At 32.8% G+C, this 21,672-nt stretch overlaps 1 protein-coding gene across 1 annotated transcript; it reads left to right on the plus strand.

Annotated features, from left to right (window-relative positions):
- The first annotated feature begins 1,813 nt into the window (after nt 1-1,813).
- Nucleotides 1,814-20,101, plus strand: LOC132714365 (mitochondrial import receptor subunit TOM70-like). Its single transcript, XM_060697225.1, has 13 exons — nt 1,814-2,096; nt 5,537-5,713; nt 6,586-6,712; nt 8,031-8,140; nt 9,236-9,368; nt 9,920-10,025; nt 11,450-11,660; nt 12,359-12,493; nt 13,086-13,191; nt 13,983-14,101; nt 16,576-16,673; nt 17,205-17,327; nt 18,171-20,101. Exons 1-13 carry the CDS (start codon nt 1,848-1,850, stop codon nt 18,334-18,336), a joined length of 1,860 nt encoding a protein of 619 aa, XP_060553208.1. The 5' UTR covers nt 1,814-1,847; the 3' UTR covers nt 18,337-20,101.
- Nucleotides 20,102-21,672: the final 1,571 nt, after the last annotated feature.

Here is a 21,672-nt window from a genome sequence, read left to right on the forward strand (position 1 = left end):
TGGTTGCAAAATTTACATTTAAAATTATTTTCCAACTGGGTAAATAGAATATAAAATATTTCTTTTTTTTTCAGAATAAAGTTGATAAAAATAATTGCTAGTAGACCTGAAATAATACTTGTTTTTTTTTTGCATAAATGTATCCAAAAGTTATTACCTGATTTTTTTATGATTCTGGTTTTTCATCTTCTTGTCCAAGGTTCAAATTTCATTTACAACCTTGAGCATATCCCATTATCCAGAATATTGTCATTTTCATTAACAAGACTGTAGCCTTCATTTTTTTCTTTGAAAAGTTAAACTTTACACACAAAATATTACTTAGAAAATTGCTTATATCTCCACAATTTTTAAATTATCAATAAAATCCTTTGTGATATATACATGAGCACTTATGATTTCCACAAATGCCTCAGATTTCAAATTTTACAACTGTATAACTGGACTGATTCATCATGTGTAATGTTAAACAGGGATATTCCACAAATCAAAGCACACATCATTTTACTTTCACAATCATATAGACATATGAGAAAAAAATGTATAATGTAGAATTTCAAATTCATTATAAGTTTTTAAAGATAACTTTGCAATGTCCTTCTAAACAGACTTCATTTAAAATCTATAAAGTTGTATACCCCCAAAATCCACAAATGGAAGCGTCTGAACTATAGGCTATAGCAGAATTTATGGTGGGAAAACAGGTGGTTACCATTATCAGATTGGTCAGTGCATGGTGAAAAATCGGTCAGTTGTGTAAAATCATTGTAGAGTAGTAGAGGCAGTATTTATTTATTTATCCTACTTATAAGAAATTATCAACACTGAGGTCATTTATATTACAAACTAGATTGAGAGAGCTTAATGTATGAGTTTATTTCATACACATACACTTTACAGAGTGAAGAATAACTCATAATGTCTGCAAATTTGGAGTATTGAATAAGAACATGTACCAGTTTGTTGTTGTTGTTGTAGTTTTTTGTTGTTGCTCTTTTTATACTTAAAAGAACAACAAGTACAGTCCTCTGTGAACTATCTCATATATTTTAAAACTAAATAATCATATTTAGATTCAAATTCAAATTTAGATAGCACTCTTAGGTTCAAAGTTGCTTACATAATGTTAAAAATTTAATCCTAAGTGTAAATAATGTTCATGCAGTCTGTACAATTGCATCAAAGATATTAAAGTATTTAAATAAGAACAATTTCTCTAAAAGATTTTCTAAGGGTGTATTGTACATCTGTATAATCATTGAAAATTATACAGTTGTAGTTTTGGACTTAGATTATTTTCAGCACAAAATATCAGCTCAATATTTTCTAAGTATCAGAATTACATGTGTACAGCTTTAGAAAACACAGGTCTTGTCTCAAAAATACACCTGTATAATTTTTAAAATACACCTGTATTCACACAGGTCCCTTTAAAAAACAGGTGTTTTTCAGTCGTCTTACAGTTGTAAAACGGAAGTTTTTTTCGTACGGGTCGGAACATCTTACCTAAGATAAACAGTGACGTGACTAAAATGATTCTATCTTTTTTTGAATGCTGCAAATCCCTCTCACGAGTGTTATACAGTAGGCAGGAATTAAGTGCGCGAAATTTAACATCTGACATAATGTTCTATTCCTTTCGCAATTTTCATATCGACCATAACTGTATTAATTATGCCAATGTTACTTGTAGGGAGGAAACACTTAGGGGTATTCAGCCTTAAAAAATATTTAGTGGGCAATTTTCAAGGGGCGCTACTCCCGATCTTTGGCTGGTACCCGTACTACTATGCGCATTTAGTCCTGTTCAATCGAAGCAGGAAAGAAATTCTTTACATGTGATCAACATGGCTCCTGTCGAAGGCCGCACTGAATCGTCAGTATTTGAAGGGTGGGAAAAATGGCAAATAGCTTTAGCCGTAGGAGCACCAGTATGCCTAGGGCTTGCAGGTTTATGGTACTATACAAAGGTGAAGAAATCAGATCAAACAGGAGATGACTTGTCGAAAGCGAAACCACCTTCCGCTAAAGAAAAGGTCAAATCTCCTGATGCTTCGAAAGTAGCATCTGGTTCACAAAAGGAAAACGAAAGCAAGGTAACCGGTTAAGAAAAGAATGACATACACATTAATTGAATCATGATGGTCATCTGTATTATTGTTATATACTGATGAAACACATACTGGAGTAGGACGTATCTTTCTAAAAAGAAAGTAAAAATACCCAGGTGTTTCTGGGAACTTTCAGAAAATTATGATGAAATATATAAATTTATCTAAAATATAAACAGTTGTCAACCATGCCATTGTCTTATTGATTATATAACAGTTCGCCAAACTGATAATTTGCCATATATCACTTGATTCGTTCCACCTTAATTAAGAGACCTAGATTAAGAAAAATAACAATTTAACAGAAACAGGGTCTTTCAATAATGAGGTGGAACTATTTCATAACCTTCCCTTTAAATGTTTATTTTTTATTTAGCTTTCAGAGTTATAAGTTGTATATTAGATTAATGGTTAAATTGCTAGATCTATAAATAAGTGGCAATTGTGTTATTTACACATATTTATGCGTTACTTAAAGCATACATGCCATAACGTCCCGGACATCCAGGATTGTTACGGAAATCTGATTTTAATCAGCCAACCGTACCGGAGGAATCCTGGAAAAGATTTTTTTAGAGAAAAATAAAAATTTGGAACTTATTAGCAGCAAGTACAATTCCAATATTATGCAATTTTATTTGCATATTAATTATCCTAAGATGTTGGTATCACATAGATTGTCCCAGACAGTTTAGTAAACACAAGAACTGTTGACACAAATCCACTGATTATATAATATTTGTGACCTTTCTCTGACAATTAAAAGCTGCTTGCAGGGCAAATGTATTGAACAACTGTCTGCATAATATATGACTCAACCTACATTTACCAAGCAGTTAAAATGTTGATGCCATCCTAAACAGTGATTCTTTGCATTCATTCAATCACTGCAAAATTTAAGTCATGCATGCTTTACGTATTTTTAACAAAACATAGGGAGCGTCCAAGGCCTTGTGGTTAAGGTTGTTGACTTCAAACCACTTGCCCCTCACCACTGTGGATTCGAATCCCTACAGGGACTTTGAATTCTTTCATGTGAGGAAGCTATCCAGCTAGCTTACGGAACATCGGTGGTTGAGACTACTCAGGTACCCGTTCGTGCCTGCAATAATGCACGGAAGGGCACATGAGGTTTTCCTCCACCAGTAAAGCTGGAACTTCGCCATATGACCTATACTGTGTTGGTGTGACGTAAAAGCCAATAAAAACAAACCAAAAAAAATAAAGCTGAAATTCACAATTCCATGGGTATGGGTCATGTTCCCAAAATCCTGGAAAAAAACAACTTACAAAATGTACTTATCATGGATTTTTTTGGCTTATTTTATAGTCTATATTTGGTCATATTCCCAATTGAAAATAGTATATTATTTTCCCAATCCACAGGAACAAATTCCCAATTGAACGTTACAAAAGAAAAATCTTTCAAAATAAGAACTTTTTCACTGTTATGGTGCTTAAATGTTTGAAGATGCCATCCTAGACATTGCTGAAATTCCCAATTCCATGGGCAGGGCTCTCAGTAGGGTCAGAAATTCAGGGGTCAAAGACTCTTTGGCCAAAATTTTCACGAGTCAAATAATTTTTTCTTGTGTCATTTGATTACTCAATCATTCATATGTTACAAAAATTACTGTATGGGAGGTCATTTTGTGTAGATTCTTAAGTCTAAATTGATAATATAAAAAAAAAGACCAAAAAAAAAAAAATTGCATCTATACTCTGAAAGAATGAAATAAGCAGCAGCTTTTCTCATTAAATACATGTATATAAAATATAAAAAATTATCATTAGTGGTATGCTATATATCATATTAATTTTAAAAACCAAAATGTACTAGGAATATTTAATGGAAAAAGAAATAAATGTACAGGTACTCCAAGTAAATCAAAGACCTATTATAAACCTTTAAAAGACATCAATAATTGATACCTTAAGTATGTTATTCTTAGTTGTGTAGAGCTATTTTTAATGCTGTCTAATTGCTGATGTCGCGGTTCAGTGCACAGGCATATACAAGGCTTATACTGCCTGTTGACATTTTTATCAAGTGTTATTTGAACATAATGTAGGGTTTGTTAGGTAATTAGGGGTGGATTTAAGATAATTATTATTACATAGCTGAAAATCTCATGTGGCTAATTGACTTGTGCAGATTTTATCATGTGTCAAATTTGTACATTTTCTGATTTCCAGTAGTCAAACCTCGTTCCCCATGTCAATTGATAGCCCTGCATGGGTATGGGTCATGTTACGGGGAGGGCTGCTTTTGCTGTTAAGAATACGAGTGTAGGACGAGCCCCCCCCCCCTTCTAAAAATGACAAGGTGGACAAAGCCCCCCCCCTGAAATTTACACATAGGAGTAAGGACAAAAGCCCCCCCCCATCAAAAATACAGGTAGGACAAAAGGCCCCCCGCCCCCCAGTTCAGCAAACAAAAGCCTCACTAAGGCTTACAGACCAGACTCATAACTATCTTTTTTCACACGCCAAGTGTTAGGGAACTTGGGTTATTGTTCAAATAAATCTAGAAAAGTATGCGCCTTCCACTTTTATTTCCTTGATAAGCATTGATAAATGATTCTCTGAAAATATTCATTTACATTTGTACTGTACAATATATAATAAACATAAAACATTCATATCATCAATGAATTATATACGAATTACACATTAAATCAAATTAGAACTTTAGTACCTTAATGTAAATTATCTTTTAAAATAATTGCATTTGGGGGGGGGGGGGGGGGGGGGCTTTTGTCCTACCTGTATTTTTGATGAGGGGGCTTTTGTTCTATGTGTAAATTTCATGGGGGGCTTTTGTCCACCTTGTTATTTTTAGAAGGGGGGGCTTTCGTCTGGGGGGCTTTTGTCCGTATCCCTGTATATACATGTACATGTATATAGCAATAAAATATGATTAGACAGTAGAATTTGTATTAAAATACAAACAGACACTTAAAGAAAAAGGATACTGTTATTACAAATTATATGATTAAATGTAACAGTAAGGGTAAGACTCAGAACAATTTGATGATTTTCAATTTTCACTTTAAACAAACATTTCAAACTCATCATACAAAGATGAAAATTCTACTAGAACCTAAATGTATATTAACTTGAGACAATATGAAAGGGAGGAGGTAACCCAAAAAGGGGCATAAACTACAGACTGTCCTTAATAAATATCATGAAACGTTAGACTTGTTTAATGGAGTTTACTGTATATTATTACAGTATATTATAAAATGAATGGCCTTGACAAAACACTTATAACAAAGTAAGATTATTAGATTTTAGAAAGCTGCATATGTATTTACATGTATTTAACTATGGATACAAAATAGAAATATTCATCAATTTTTCGGATATATGAACCTTGTGTAATTTGTTGATACATAATATGATATATATTTTTGTAACAGGATACACCCCTGGGAAAGGCACAGGAGTTTAAGAATATTGGAAATAAAAACTTCAAACAAGGGAAATATGACGAGGCGATCAAGTGCTACACGCAGGCCCTGGAGGTGTGCCCACCTGAAAATAAAACAGAAATCTCAACATTCTATGCAAACAGAGCTGCTGCTTATGAGAAATTGGTGAGATCATATTTTCTATTGGGTGCATTATCAAGGATTGATCCAACATTCATTTTGTAATTGGTTGTGAAAGATAATGTAAATCTTAAGGCATGAATTAACTTTCAAAAGTTTGGTACTCTTAAGATTCTGAGCCTGGAGATTGCATGAAATTTAACAGTAGAGGTTTGATTGTATAATCTTTATTTCTGAAGTACTTAGGTCAAAATAATATTTAGTAGGATTTCTCAAGGCTTTTTATATTTAGAAAAACATTGGCTAGATGCTATGGTAGAATGAATAGGAAAACAATATGGTTAGTCAGCATGCAAAAATATACCCCAAAAAAACGGCATAAAATAAAGACATTAAAAATTATTAAAAGTTTGCTGCAGTCTTAAATAATTGGAAAAAGCTTTGATCTGTCCTTTAAAGGGTGTTAAGCTATATCTATTGAAATATTTGTATAAATTTATTCACCAAAAGAATTGTAATATATTATGTCTCTGTTTAATAGAATCAATTGTTTCGGAACAAAATGTTATGCTGCCATTTTAAGTAGGATTTAATTGTTTAGCAATGATTTTACGCATGCACAAAATTTTAGCTTTTAAGATATTATGCTAATGTTTCATTTATACAGGCATTTTAGAAGTTTGTTTTTTTTTTTTTTTTTTTTTTCAAAAACTTAAACACCATTTTATGATTTTTTGCAGCAGCAGCATATACTTTTATAGTATACACTTTTAAAAGCATGAAGACAGCTATGGTTTGAAGTATACACTGCTTAGAACATCTCGGGTCCATTGATCAGAAATAGAATAATTATATAATTTATATATATAAAGATTGGGCTAGAGTTTAAAGTTTAAACTACACCGTACTTATTTCAGAAAGATCCAAAGCAAGTGTTAGAAAACTGTACAGAAGCTATAAAATTGAATGGTAAATACACGAAGGCATTGAGTCGTAGAGCAAATGCTGCCGAACAACTTGGAGAATTACAATTATCACTGGAAGGTATAATTTATATTTACATTAACTTAGATATATTTTTCCTGGTGTAACCCTTTTTACCTTACAAGTGATAGACTTATCCAGTAATGTCCAAAGTTGGTTAGACTTATCCAGTAATGTCCAAAGTTGGGTAGACTTATCCAGTAATGTCCAAAATTGGGTAGACTTATCCAGTAATGTCCAAAGTTGGGTAGACTTATCCAGTAATGTCCAAAATTGGGTAGACTTATCCAGTAATGTCCAAAATTGGGTAGACTTATCCAGTAATGTCCAAAATTGGGTAGACTTATCCAGTAATGTCCAAAGTTGGGTAGACTTATCCAGTAATGTCCAAAGTTGGGTTTAAAGCAATTTAAGGACAAAAGTGCGCAAACCTTGACTTGCCGAAACCGGAATTGATTAGACAATGCTACCAGTATAGAGCCAGGCCAGTCCGCACATCATTGCAGTCTGATGAGGCGGTGTACTCTCACAAGCTCAAATTTTTGGCACATCTTGATATTGAAATCCCTTTAACTTTCAATGGACTGTTATCTGTTCAAAGCAGGGTAAACCATTAAAAAAAATTAGCAAAGTGAGTGTAAATTAAGCGGGAAATAGTTCAGTTATGTCAGACTTTATAGATGAAATAGTTTTGTTGTGTCAGACTATAGATGAAATAGTTTTGTTGTGTCAGACTATAGATGAAATAGTTTTGTTGTGTCAGACTATAGATGAAATAGTTTTGTTGTGTCAGACTATAGATGAAATAGTTTTGTTGTGTCAGACTATAGATGAAATAGTTTTGTTGTGTCAGACTATAGATGAAATAGTTTTGTTGTGTCAGACTATAGATGAAATAGTTTTGTTGTGTCAGACTATAGATGAAATAGTTTTGTTGTGTCAGACTTTATAGATGTACAGGCTGACTGGGCACTTAACTGGTGGCAGACCTTTCTTTTTTGAAGATAGTTTTTTTTTTTTTTTGAGTGTTTAAGCAAGATATTGAATCTTCAAAATATTTTAAGTTAATTTCATATAATATCTCATTTATTACAGAAACATTACTTTGAACTGAAATTGTCTTATTTGGAATGAATAAAAAGTATATACATTACAAAAATATATCAACAATTAAAAAAGAAAAAAAAAGACTTCTATTCATCTATGTAGAAATGTACATATACCGATCTCTTGAACAAATTTGTAAAGACTCTTTGAGTTTGAGAGAAAGCAGTTTGACTCTATTATACAAAACTTTTGCCAAGGTTAGTTTTGATCAGTTTATACATGTACAAAAATTATTCAGAATATAAACTTCTTTGAGGTCATTTATTTACAGATGTTACAGCAGTATGTATTTTAGAAGGGTTCCAAAATCAGTCTACCCTTCAAATGGCGGACAGAGTGTTGAAGAATCTTGGAAAATCCAAGGCAAAAGAGGCGTTGAAGGTACCCTTGAATATTTAACATTATGTAGTTGTCATATACCTGATACGACGTAGAAAATAACAATAGTTGATAATTACTGTCTTAGATGTCAGCTACTTGAAAGCAATCGTGTGGTAATAGAAGTTTTTAAAAACCATTGTAACATGCGAACATTATATCCATATTAAACAAAGGCAGTCAAGAGCTTCAGTACAGAATATATGCAGTTATGCACAACTTAGGTAAGAAATGCTTAGACATCATATGAAGAAAGATGCGAGTCAATAAACCTAAAGATGTTATGAAAATTACACCGCCTCTCAGTATAGTTCAATATTTTTTATGAATTTACTTTGTATTTAAATGATAGAATGGAAGTAGATGTTGAATTTTCTTGCTTTATAGTAAAGTAATGCATGGTTCATCATTCAAATGCTATGTATCACTCAGACGAACTTCGTGATTATATTGCTGCTTATTTGAACTGTAAATGTGCAGAACTGTACAACAGTGCACTCAAATATCTTCTTCCTTAATAGAATATTTCACATTATACTCTAGTCAAAGGCAATATAAATATGATAGTTTGTACTTTGGTATACTGTTACATAACATATATTTTGATATAGTTTGGTATACATAAATTAACATATACTTTGTTATTCATAACATATACTTTGGTATACCTAACATATACTTTGGTATACAAAACATACTTTGGAATACATAACATAAACTTTGGTATACAAAACACACTTTGGTATACATAACATATACTTTGGTATACATAACATATACTTTGGAACATATACTTTGGTATACAAAACATATACTTTGGTATACATAACATATATTTTGGTATACATAACATATAGTCTTGCTATTTGTATTCATAGGGTCTGTCAGTATTCAAACAAAATTAACCGTGTCGGGATTAATCTTTCGGTTTGAAGTAATTTTAATTTTAAAAAAACTTGGAAAGTAGCAAAATATGTATTTACACATGTGGTGTTGTAATTTATGAAGAACAATTTTAAGTACAGTAACTGCAAAGTGCTTATTAAGTTACTTATTAACAAGCTGGTTTGTATGATATTTCTTATTCTTTATGTTTAGAACAAGAAAACTGGGATGCCTTCCAAACACTTCATGAAATCATATTTTGCCTCATTCACGAAAGATCCTGTCCAAGAAATGTTCAAGAAGAACAAAACAGAAAAGCAAGAGGAGAAAGAATCAAATCTACCAGGTAAGGAAAATGAGATTGTCCTTGAGACATGTATAATATATTTCTTTGACAGGATGTTGAAGTGTATTTCCTGACTTTTTATTATAAATAAAAATTTATAAGGCAGTTAATAGGGCACCAAACCAAGCAAAGAGCAGAGTACCTGTAAGCAATTATTTTTGTCACTTCCTTATTTCCATAATCATTGAATTGGATTTTTTTTGTCATTAAGAAAAGTCTACAAGCCTTGGACTTACACGGTTAATTTTTAACACAGTAGTTATTGATTTGTAACATTTCCAAGCTTTCAGTTGATTTTATTATACAAACTCTTTTTAAGTTTTCTTTATTCATTCAATGTTTTGTTTGGAATAGTTAGTCAGCATAAAGCACTTTAATTCAAGATAGAGATTAAGAAAATCTATTTAAAGAGAGAGGAAATGTTTGAAATTCTGCCTCTCAATAGGAAAACATCAATGTGTTTGTCTATAATTGTAACTGTTCAAATATATGGCAATAAAAACAAACTGATAAATTATGAATTAAGTCAATGATTTTGTTATAATTCTTAGAACAATCGAATGAAGAAGAGAAGATATTGAATATTCCAGCACCAGGGGATTCCGGTGACTCATCTAGTACTAGTGTTGTCAATGGCGATCCAGAGATTTCAAAAAGGTACTGGAATTTTCTGAATTTATTTTAAAAAAAAGTCAAAAAGCATCTTGATAAAAAGCTGCCTTTAATAGTAAAGGTGAAATAGAGCAGAATTCAATATCATATATTGATTGAAATACAGGCCTTTATCAGCATTTTGGGAATGCTACCAACACTGTTTGACTCCGGGATGAAAATTGTCATTAAATTGAATGAAATTTTGTAAAAAGTTCAAAATTTGGAATTTTAGATTAACTGGTAGAAACTAATGAACATGTAAATAAAAGCAAAGCTTAGTTATGGCGTTTGTTTTTAAGTTTTCTTGAACAAGTGATTTCAATGGATTGCCTTCTAAACAAAAATGCTTTGCTAAGCAACATAATTAATGCACCATTAATGCAGACTGAGGGTTGGTAATTTCATGGCTCTTGATTGAAGAGAAAAAAACATGTTTTAGGAATTGGAGTGCCTCATTTAATAGGTAGTAACTATTTGATAAAAAAATTGTCTGGATATTGAATATGAAGCTGTTTACCCTTATCCTGTAGGTGAAAAGGGATGAAATAATTGAGGATTGTCTCCCTCTTAATTAACATGTTTACTTCATTTTTATTAGCTCATTCATTTCAAACGAGCATTAATTAAAGGAGCATTAAATGGTTATGTGTTTGTAACTGAAGGGGATGGGATAACATGGCCTTGTGGCCTCTTATCGACCTTATTGTGTCCTACAATTTCTATATACTGTAGAAACAGACATGTTTCCTTGTATAGCGCCAGTACTGGTTACTTTCACATAGCAAACTCAAGCCATTATCACTGGTTTAATCCTTGAGTACGGACCAAATTTCTCTGTGAGTCTAAAGATTATTTGAGCCGCGTCACAACAAAACCAAGGTAATGCGTTTGCGACCAGCATGGATCTAGACCAGCCTGCGCATCCGCATAGTCTGATCAGGATCCATGCTGTTCGCTTACAAACCCTATTACAAGTAGAAAAACTGACAGCGAACAGCATGGATCCTGATCAGACTGCGCGGAGGTGCAGGCTGGTCTTGATCCATGCTGGTCGCAAACCCACTATATTGGTTTTGTCATGGCACAGCTCATTTGTCTCTCACTTGTTAGTCCAAAATCATATGGAATGAGTATTGTGTCACCTACCTTGAAGTTTGTTTTTTACTGGTAAGTCATCAAGTAATACCAGTTAAAAAAACAAAATGTGGTTCATGGTTACTCTAAAAAAAATTTGATCTTAGATAAAAATGTTTTACGTAAAGGGTAAGGTATTGTATAAATTTCTTCTAAGCTATGATGAATACTGGCAGGAGTTGTATTTTTTTTGTTGAGGGTTTTTTTTTTCTTATAATTCCAGAAACCTGAATTTAATATTATTTATTCCAGAAACTAGAATTTATGTATCAAATTTTTCCTTTTTATTTCAGCAATTTTATGAAAGCTGTTGAAAAATTAGAAGCTGGCGATTATGAGGGAGTCCTTTCATTGTGTAGAAAAGAGATAGATGTTTCCCCACCCACTCATTATTGTCAACTAGCCCTGTTGCTACGGGGAACAATGTTCTGTTTGACAGCCCAGTCAGATCAAGCTCAGTTAGACCTAGATCAATTGTTAAGTACTGAACAGTTAGATAAAAAGGTAAGAAATTATTGCTGATGTACTGGAATAAAGATCAATATAATATTCCCCACACTGTTGTGTTTTCGAATCCCGACAGGGAGTTTAGATTCTTTAATGTGGGGAAGCTAACCAGCAAGCTTATGGAATGTCAATGGTTCTACTCAGGAGTCTGTTGGTGCCTGAAATAATGCACGGAAGGGCAACTGAGGTCTTCCTCCACCAGTAAAACTAGAATGTCGCCATATGACATATACTGTTTCGGTGTGAAGTAAAACTCAATCAAACAAACTTTAATATAATAAATACTCTTTTCCTCCATGTAAGAAAATTACGTGTTTTTGTGGTACATAGGTAAGTTATATACGTTTGTAAAGGGAAATATGATGTTGGTGGTTCTACTTGGGTGCCTGTCCATGCCGGAAATAATGCACAGAAGGGCACTTGAGGTCTTCTTCCACCATTAAAGCTGGAAAATTACCATATGACCATTGCAGTGTTGATGCATTGTAAAATTTCAACCCAAAATAGTAATGAAAGAAAGGAATTTACATAGAAAAAATGACAGTGTTACAACAACAACAGATTTTTAATATTAATTGCTTTAAAAACATAAGTTCCAAAAGAAGTGTGCATTTAAGCAGCATTTTTGCAGAAAGCTCATTTGATGTTTGTACATGTGTATGCTAAATATATTTATAGTTTAATTTTGATTGCAGATTAAAGTAAATGCATTGATAAAACGAGGAAGTTTGTTTATAAGTAAAGAGCAGCAGACGGACGGACTCGCTGATTTTGCGCATGCTGTACGACTAGACCCAAAAAATTCTGATATTTATCATCACAGGGGACATGTAAGAACAGCTTTACTATAACCTTTTTATCATACATATATAAACTTACGTTCACCATTATATATGCTCACTTAGAATCAAGTCTGCTTTTATAAGAGATTTCTCTTGAAGTACCGAATGTTTGTAAAATATTCCTGGCCTAATATTAGCTAGATTATTTGAAGAATAGAGAGTGCTTCTGTACTCAACCAGACATTGGTGTCGGTGTTGCCATCACACTTTGGTTAAGTTTTTGCATGCAAGTTGCTATCTCCCAAACAACTGAATGGAATAGATTGAAACTTCATACACTCACTTTGAGAGCATGATAGGAGGTCACTGTCTGACAATGATTTTGACAGAATTATGGATAAACATAGTGTAAAAGCGAGCTTAATTTAGTGTTACATTATAGGCATGTTGATGAACAGTGACTTTTTTTTAACTAAAACTTTATTAATTTGTATATGTGATAAAAAGAATTTTATATTTGTGTAGATCAAAAAATAAATTTAGTGAACTTGTTGAATAGAAATATAACTTGTTCAGTAAATTTAGTATTAAATCTACACTCTAATACCCTCTATGTACATGTTCTTCTTCTCCTTTTCAGCAAAATATCCAGCTTGATAGATTAGAAGATGCAATAAAAGATTTTGAGAGCAGCATTGAACTAAACCCAGACTTTCCAAATTCATACATTCAGAAATCTTACGCAGGTAAGAATATATGGAAATATGTGGAATTTCCCAAATTTACAGTGGAATTTTATATATCTGCCTGGACAACCTTTTTAAGGCACTGAATTGAAATGTGAATATCAGAGGCAATCATTTTATTACTTGTGGTTAAAAGCATGCTTTAAATAGCCATATAAGTACTTTCAAGGACAAAATAGATGTTTTTCAGGCTAAGATTTTCAGATTTATTTTTACTATGACACATGGAGGAAAATATCACACAATCTCGTCTAAATATCATCGAAAATCAATGGAGATCATGTAATTTGAGAATTGTACTGACTCTGATTTCCCTTTCCTGCATTTCATATAGTTCTCATTGTCATGGTCAATTTAATTATTGATTATTTTTAAAACAAAATTTAACCAAAATAGCTTACACGTTATGTTGTTTAGTAATGATTTCTTCACATCGAAGTATGTGTTTTTATAGCCAGTTGGCAACATTGATTTCAAACCATTTGAATATATCACAATTTGTGGCATTGCATCAGTGGCCGATCGGTAAATGTCGTTGACTTCAAACAACTTGCCCCTCACCGCTGTGGTTTCGAATCCTGCAAGGGACTTTGGATTCTTTAATTTGAGGAAGCTGTTGAGCTAGCTTATGGAATGTAAGTGGTTCTACTGGGATACCTGTTTATGCTTGAAATAATGCACCGACCCAGTCTTGTTCTACCAATAAGTGGCAAATTGCCATGTGACCTTGACTGTGTTGGTGCGCTGTTAAAACCGAACAAAAAAAAGTAAACAGATTTATTGTGTTTCAGAACATAGGAGAGCTGCTGCAGAGCAAAGCACAATGAAGTTAGAAAAAGCCATTAAATCTTATGAAGACACTTTAAAACGGTTTCCAGATAACGCTGATGGTCACGCATTATATGCACAGGTAAAAATTGTAGGGACTTAACAGAAATACAAAATCTTAAGTATACTTGGCAGAAAAAGAAACCTCCATACTTTTAACATTGGATTTTTAGCTCACCAAAGCCGAAGGCTCAGGGTGAGCTATTAGTATCAAAGGGGAATGCTCCGGCGTCCTTCATCATGCGTCAACAATCGTCTTCTTCTCCGAAACTACTAAGCAGATTTACTTTAAATTTGGTCTGTAGCATCCTTGTGACAGTCACACTTGAATTTGCTCATGTCATTCCAATTGGCCCCTTTTAGGGGTCAGCAGAGCTAAAAGTAGAAAAACCTTTAAACATCTTCTTCTACAGAACTAATGGATGGATGATCACCAAACTTTGTCTGTAGCATTCTTGGGTAGTCTTTTATCAAGTTTGCTCATATTAATTTGATTGGCCCCTTTTAGGGGTCTCTAGGGCTAAAAATAGAAAACATTTAAACATCTTCTACAGAACTAATGGATGGATGATCAACAAACTTTGTCTGTAGCATTCTTGGGTAGTGTTTTATCAAGTTTGCTCATGTTAATTTGATTGGCCCCTTTTAGGGGCTGCTAAAGCTAAAAATAGAAAAACATTTAAACGTCTATTTCTACAGAACTAATTGATGGATGATCACCAAACTTTGTCTGTAGCATTCTTAGGTAGTCTTTTATCAAGTTTGCTAATATTATTTTGATTGGCCCCTTTTAGGGGTCTCTAGGAATAAAAATAGAAAAACCTTTAAACATCTTCTCCTGCAGAACTAATTGATGGATGATCACCAAACTTTGTAGTGGGTAGTGTTTTATCAAGTTTGCTCATATTAATTTTATTGGCCCCTTTTGGCTTAAGCTAAAAAAAGAAATACCTTTAAATGATGTCTATTTCTACAGAACTAATGGATGGATGATCACCAAACTTTGTCTGAAGCATTATTGGGTAGTCTTTTATCAAGTTTGCTCATATTATTTTGATTGGCCCCTTTTAGGGGCCGCTAAAATTAAAAATAGAAATACGTTTAAACATCTTCTGCTGCAGAACTAATTGATGGATGATCACCAAACTCTGTAGCATTTTTGGGTAATCTTTTATCAAGTTTGCTCATACTAATTTGATTGGCCCCTTTTAGGGGTCTCTTGGGCTAAAAATAGAAAACCTTTAAATATCTTCTATCATCTATGCCGTACTCTTTTATCAAGTTTATTAATTTATTTAGCCTCTTTTAGGGGCCACTAAAGCTAAAAATTGAAAAAACCTTCGAAAGTCATTTCCTACTGAAATAATTGATAGATGATCACCAAACTTTGTAGCATTCTTAGGTAGTCTTTTATCAAGTTTGCTCATATTAATTTGATAAGCCCTATTAAAGCTAAAGCTTAAATACCCCAGTTCATGGCATTTCTTTAAATTATTGTTTAAATATATTCTATGCTCAAATTTAATATTAGAATATATTGACATACCACACTGAAAAGCAGTTGTTTCTGGTGAGCGACTCAGGGCCATCATGGCCCTCTTGTCTTCTATATATATACTTCTAGTTTGCTGACAGCAACATCTATGCTGTCTGACCATGGTCTGCTGTCTGCACTGTTTGCTATTCTTTTACGCATTCTGTAAATATTTTGAAATTTTCTCTAGAAATGATTGATGGTTAATTATGTTCTGATTAAAAGGTGGACAAGTCTATGTTATGTATTTTGTGTGGTAAGGATTTAAATGTATAGACTAATTTCAAACACACATGATAAGAAGGATCTGATTGTGTATACTCTTTCTGCATTTTCATTAATAAGACATTAACATTGGCAAGTTAAAGATTTTATTGAAATAGATATTTAGAAACAGAAATATTTTTGATATATTATTTTGAACTTTGAAAGAGAGTCTTGTTGAGGATAAAATAGTTAATGTGAAATGAATTATTTATACAGAGCTTAAAAAAGTCCATATACAAAGAATGATTACTTCATTAACACTCTGAAAGCTGGGAAATCTGGATGAAGTTTCTCTTTAAGATAAATAATTAGAAAAAAAACTCTTCAGATTTTATTCCTATAAGTTTTGGAATGGAAGGACTGAGAGAAATGAAAGTTTAAAATATGTTTAGTCCATTAAACCTCTAAATGTTAGGGTCTTTGCCTCCAGTAAACAGCCAGCCCAACCTGCACTTCTAGGAATTATGGTACAAAATGTAAACACATAGCACCAATTATTGAATAAATATTCCCTTATTTATTAAGTCTGTTACAAAAAATTCTATGCTCGTCTGTGTGGTAAAAATTCTGGCGTTGTGGGTAAACAAACCATTAGCACAAACTAATATGTAGTCTGATCAGGCTCTTCACTTCTGGCCTCTCACTTGTAATAATAATTATAATTATAAATAAATTAACAGAAGCAAATCAAAAATGATTCCATTACGAAAATGTGGTTTGAATGTGTTACATTATGTATTTCGTTGATTGTCTAGGCATTATGTGATCTTGGAAGGTTTGACGATGCTGATAATGAGTTTGAAACAGCCATTAAACTAGAACCTGACAATGCCAATACTCTAGTGCATAGAGCGTAAGTATCTCCTTTGTTTTTGTTCTCTTGGAATAAGATACTTTTATATTGTTATAACTAGTCAGTGATTCATGAATGAGAATTTAATAAGAGAAAAAGAAGTAATAAGTATTTTAATCCATTTTATTGTTTCATTTGTACATGGACATTTTTATGGATATTTAATGTGCAAGAAGTGTAACACAGCCGGTGGAATTCTACAGATATGTAGCTTACCTTGAATTTTGTATGAATATTAGTTAAAAGAACGGGACATCCTTGGTCCAGTACTTAATCCTTTACTTCAAACTTCTTGCCCCTCACTGTTGTGGGTTGGAATCCGAACTTTGGAATCTTTCAGGCGAGGAAGCTACCAAATTAGCTTACAGAATGGCAGTAGTTCTACTCTGGTGCCAATTCATGCCTGAAATAAAGTACGGAAGGGCTTCTAAGGTCTTCCTCCACAAGTAAAGCTGGAAAGTCCCCATAGGACATATACTGTGTGGGTGCAACGTCAATATCTGACTGACTATGTTAATTTATTTCTTATAGGTTGTTAAAGTTACAATGGAAGCACAATATAGAGGAACCTGTAGCATTAATTAAACAGGCGATAGATTTAGACGACAAATGTGAATATGCCTATGAAATTTTAGGAACTATTGAAGTTCAAAGGTAAATTAAATCTAAGTTATATAGTTGGTTAAGTACTAAGATAAAGTCTGATGGAAGGCCTTTGAAAAATTAGCCTTATGTATCAGAGGGAACTGTTGTCAGTATTTTGGGGTGATGTCATATAAGTGGTATAACGACAGGGTAATGTCTTATAAACTGTTAACTTTTGTTTTAAAGTGGCCTTAAACTATTTATGTGTTTGCTTGACTAATTGTGTACTTTTGACATATGATGATACATCACCCCTGGAAAAATTTTGTTGGAACGTTATCTGAAGATTTTCTGGCAGACTTTAATCACAACGTCACAACTTAAATTGCATGTGTATCTAAATTTTGTTATAATCTTTAGATAGTTCACTTGTACATGCATGCATAAAGTATTAACTAGGGGGTGTCTTTGGTTCAACCCTCTTTTCACTCAGCTGTTGGTTCGAATCCTGACAGGAACTTGGGATTCTTTCATATAAGGAAGCTATCCAGCTAGGTGGTTTTATTCAGGTGCCCGTTTGTGCCTAAAAAAATGTACAGAGGAATGTAGGATTCCTTCATGTCAGGAAGTTATTCAGCTAGCTTATGGAACGGCAGTGATTCTACTAAATTATCACTTTGTGCCTGAAATAATAACGGAAGAGCATCTGAGGTCTTCCTCCACCAGTAAAGCTGGAAAATCACCATACAACCTATACTGTGTTAGTGCTATGTAAAACCTAACAAATATATAAAGTTTTCCTCGAGTTAATTTTAGAAATCAAATCACATTTTATGTTGTTATTTTATTCATCTTGGGTATCTGTAAATGTATTGCTTATTATGTATTTTCTTTTCCATTTTATTCAATCAGGGGTGATATGGTAAATGCAGTAAATCTGTTTGAGAAGGCCATAGATCTGTGCAGAACAGAGAATGAAATGTCACATCTCTTCTCACTCCTTCATGCGGCTAAAGCACAACTTCAGGCTGCCCAAACACTAGGAATACCTCTACCAGCCAGTTTCTCACAAATGTAACTTTAGAAATGGAAAAAAATTACATTTATATTACATTGAAAGTAGAGGTGTTACTATGGATACAGGGTTACCATGGAAATAGCAAAGATGATGTCACTGACAGTTGAACTGTAACTATGGAGACCAAGTAACCATGGAAACTGTGAGATTGTAAGCTGTAACTATGGAGACCATGTAACCATGGAAACTTTTAGATTGTAAGCTGTCACTATGGTAACCATGGAAACTTTTAGATTGTAAGCTGTCACTATGGAGACCATGTAACCATGGAAACTTTTGAGATTGTAAGCTGTCACTATGGAGACCATGTAACCATGGAAACTAAGATTGTAAGCTGTTACCATGGAGACAATGTAACCATGGAAACTGTGAGATTGTAAGCTGTAACTATGGAGACCATGTAACCATGGATATGGCAAGATGATGTCATAAAAATAGAATTGTAACCATAGGAACCAGGTGCCTAGTAACTACATCAATTAACATACTTAAAACTGATGTTTGACATGGAAACACAAAAATTCCTCTTTTTGCGGCCATGTTAACAGAGTGATGATTTTGCTTGCTATTGATGTTGAAGTATTGTCAAGTGGTTTATATAGGCTTCAAAACTGGCATGGTAAAACTGCAAAATACAATTAATTGATATACATGTATATTATGCACTTTATAAAAACTTTTATTATGAAATATTAACTGTGATAACAAGAGTGGTTATTTGTCAAGGTATATTTAGATTTGTTAAGGTATATTAAGTTGTGACAAAAGAAATGTTTGTGTTATTTTGATTCTATATTAAAACTGTTTGCAACCATCAGATTTCCATTCACATGGGATGAAATTTCAACAAAACCGGACTTTTTCCTGTCTGTACTGAAATTTCATGTTAAGTTTTCATTAGTGTGTCTGTGTTGTATATTGTACATGTAGTAGGTGTTGATGTGAATTAATGATTAACAGAGTGGGTTTAAGTAGTAGAATTAGTAAATTGTTAATACATGTTAAGTATGCTTTGAACATTTTGTATGGTTGTTTGTTTTTCGAATCTTTTTTTTTCTTAAGATTTCTTTCAATACACCAAGTTCAATATCATGTTGAAGTACGAAATACTTGGAAGATTTTTAAGGCATTTTTGGTAAAGACATTTGATTTTTTTGTACTTCATTGTTATGCTGGCTTCATAATTATTGCTTATCATCATAAAAAAAACCTTGAAGTAGTGTTTGCTACATGTAAGATATAATCAGTAAGTCCTACGGTGTTATCTGGCTTCAGACTGCTTGAATTAGATGTTGGACGTCTTCAGTTATTGGTTGGACCCGTTTAATTATGGTTCCAAAGAGCCTGCATCCATTTGATTCCTGTAAATTGAAAGCGATGTAAATCCCTGTATCTTTGTGTTAATCTTGATTTTTAACTACAGTAAGTAAAATGAGAGGAACAAATTACGGTTGAAACAAATTTAAACCTGAATTCGAGTATGCATTAGCCTTTTTCAATGGTTGTTTCATTTCATTAGTTTGTACTGCTTTTTTGGTCAGTTACTGTTTTGTAATTGGACCTGATTGAACATTACTTAGCATATTACTATGATTAGTATCTGGAACATATTAATCTGAATTATGAGATCAACGTTGAAATTTAGTTCAAGGTAATGTATGCGATTTTTTTAGTCATATTTTATTATGTACATTTTTAGTTCATTTTGCATGTTGATGGTTGTGATAATATACGATATTTGATTCAATAAAACCAGGGAAATCGGGTAGTATTATCATCCAACCATTTATTATATTTCTTGAAAAACGAATTGCACGTTATGAATTACTAAGTATATGTAGTAAAAGGGCAATTGTCTGTTACCCACGGTATATATTCCGTACATACTACATTATCTATAGAATGTAGTATGTACGGAATATATACCGAACATATACCGTGGGTAACTGACGATGTTTAAGGGCATGCTTCAATAGTATTTTAATCTAATTATGTCACAATTATGTCTGTTGTATATTTGTAAAATATGATGACAAACATTAGTTATCTTTTTCTGTAATTAATGCATTGCGTCTATGCTTTTTTGTTATTTTGGTAATACAGTGTTACCTCTGCAGAGAGACCCCCTCTGCAGAGCAATAGCCTCTTTATAACAATGTAACGTTCTTTCCAAAAGAAAGATTTCTTAGCATATTCAACCTCTCCAGAGCAAACACCTTGGGAACGGTTAAAATCATTTTCTCCCAAAGGGTGATGTTTTGCAGAGGTTGCACTTTATATGTAACATGATACAGGTTAAATCTGTTTTACTAAAACCTGGTTATATAAAAAAATAATATTGGTGACACTTTTCATAGGATAATCACAGGAAATCAAGGAAAATCGGTTAGGTCAAAAGTGCACTGAGATATGACCGAAAATGTGTTAAAATCGTAAAAACCAACCACACAAATTATTTAATCGGGCCAATATGTACATGGAGTTACATGTACATTTTTTATATTGTTTGAATTAGGAAAAAGTGTCACTTAAATATACATTATTTTGCTCATTTGCTTATATCAGTATATAAACTAAGTATATTTTTTGTTATAAAATTGTTTGTTTTTTTATGAAATTTTACAAAAAGGAAAGAAATATTGAATTAAGTTTCCTTTTTTAAAGAATTAATGATTCTTATTCCACTGTTCAAAGAACAATTTTGGGGTAGCTTAATTACTATTATGAAGGTGTTTTTAATACATGTATGTGAATTAAATCGTCTCTCAAATTCTTTCATATGTACAACTGTGAAGTTTATATAAGAAATGATTAATATTGATTTTCTTTTCATCGCAAGAATGATGAATGTTGTATCAACAATTGCTGAAATCCTCAGCAATTGATGCCAAGATTGAACTTTTGTTATTGACTTACTAAATAAATCAGACATTTATATGAAGATATACATGTTGTCTTGTATTTCTGACCTTTGGAGTTTATATGTAATGTGTTGTTGGTAAGGCCTTGGACATACAATGTATGCCACTTTTCCCCGGAAAAAAAAACACGAGCTATGACCCCTCTGCAGGATTAACATTTTGTCAGGCTTTTACAAGAATTTAGAATGTGGGTAATTTTAGTACCAAAGCATTCAGTGACAAAGTGACAGAAGTCTTTAACGTAACTTTCGTCACCACTGGTGATTTCGTCCAAAGAGGAATGTTAAAGTCGGCTATCATAGTGTCAATGGTAGATGATTGAATACTGTCTTAGTCGGTGCCGGGGATATTACAATGTCTTCATGAATAAACTCGATAGATGTTTTTTAACTGTATTTTTCAATTTTTATACCCC

The sequence above is a fragment of the Ruditapes philippinarum genome, unplaced genomic scaffold (assembly GCF_026571515.1).
Source record: "Ruditapes philippinarum isolate M1 unplaced genomic scaffold, ASM2657151v2 ctg4123_1_1_1_1, whole genome shotgun sequence".
In the NCBI taxonomy this organism is placed as follows: domain Eukaryota; kingdom Metazoa; phylum Mollusca; class Bivalvia; order Venerida; family Veneridae; genus Ruditapes; species Ruditapes philippinarum.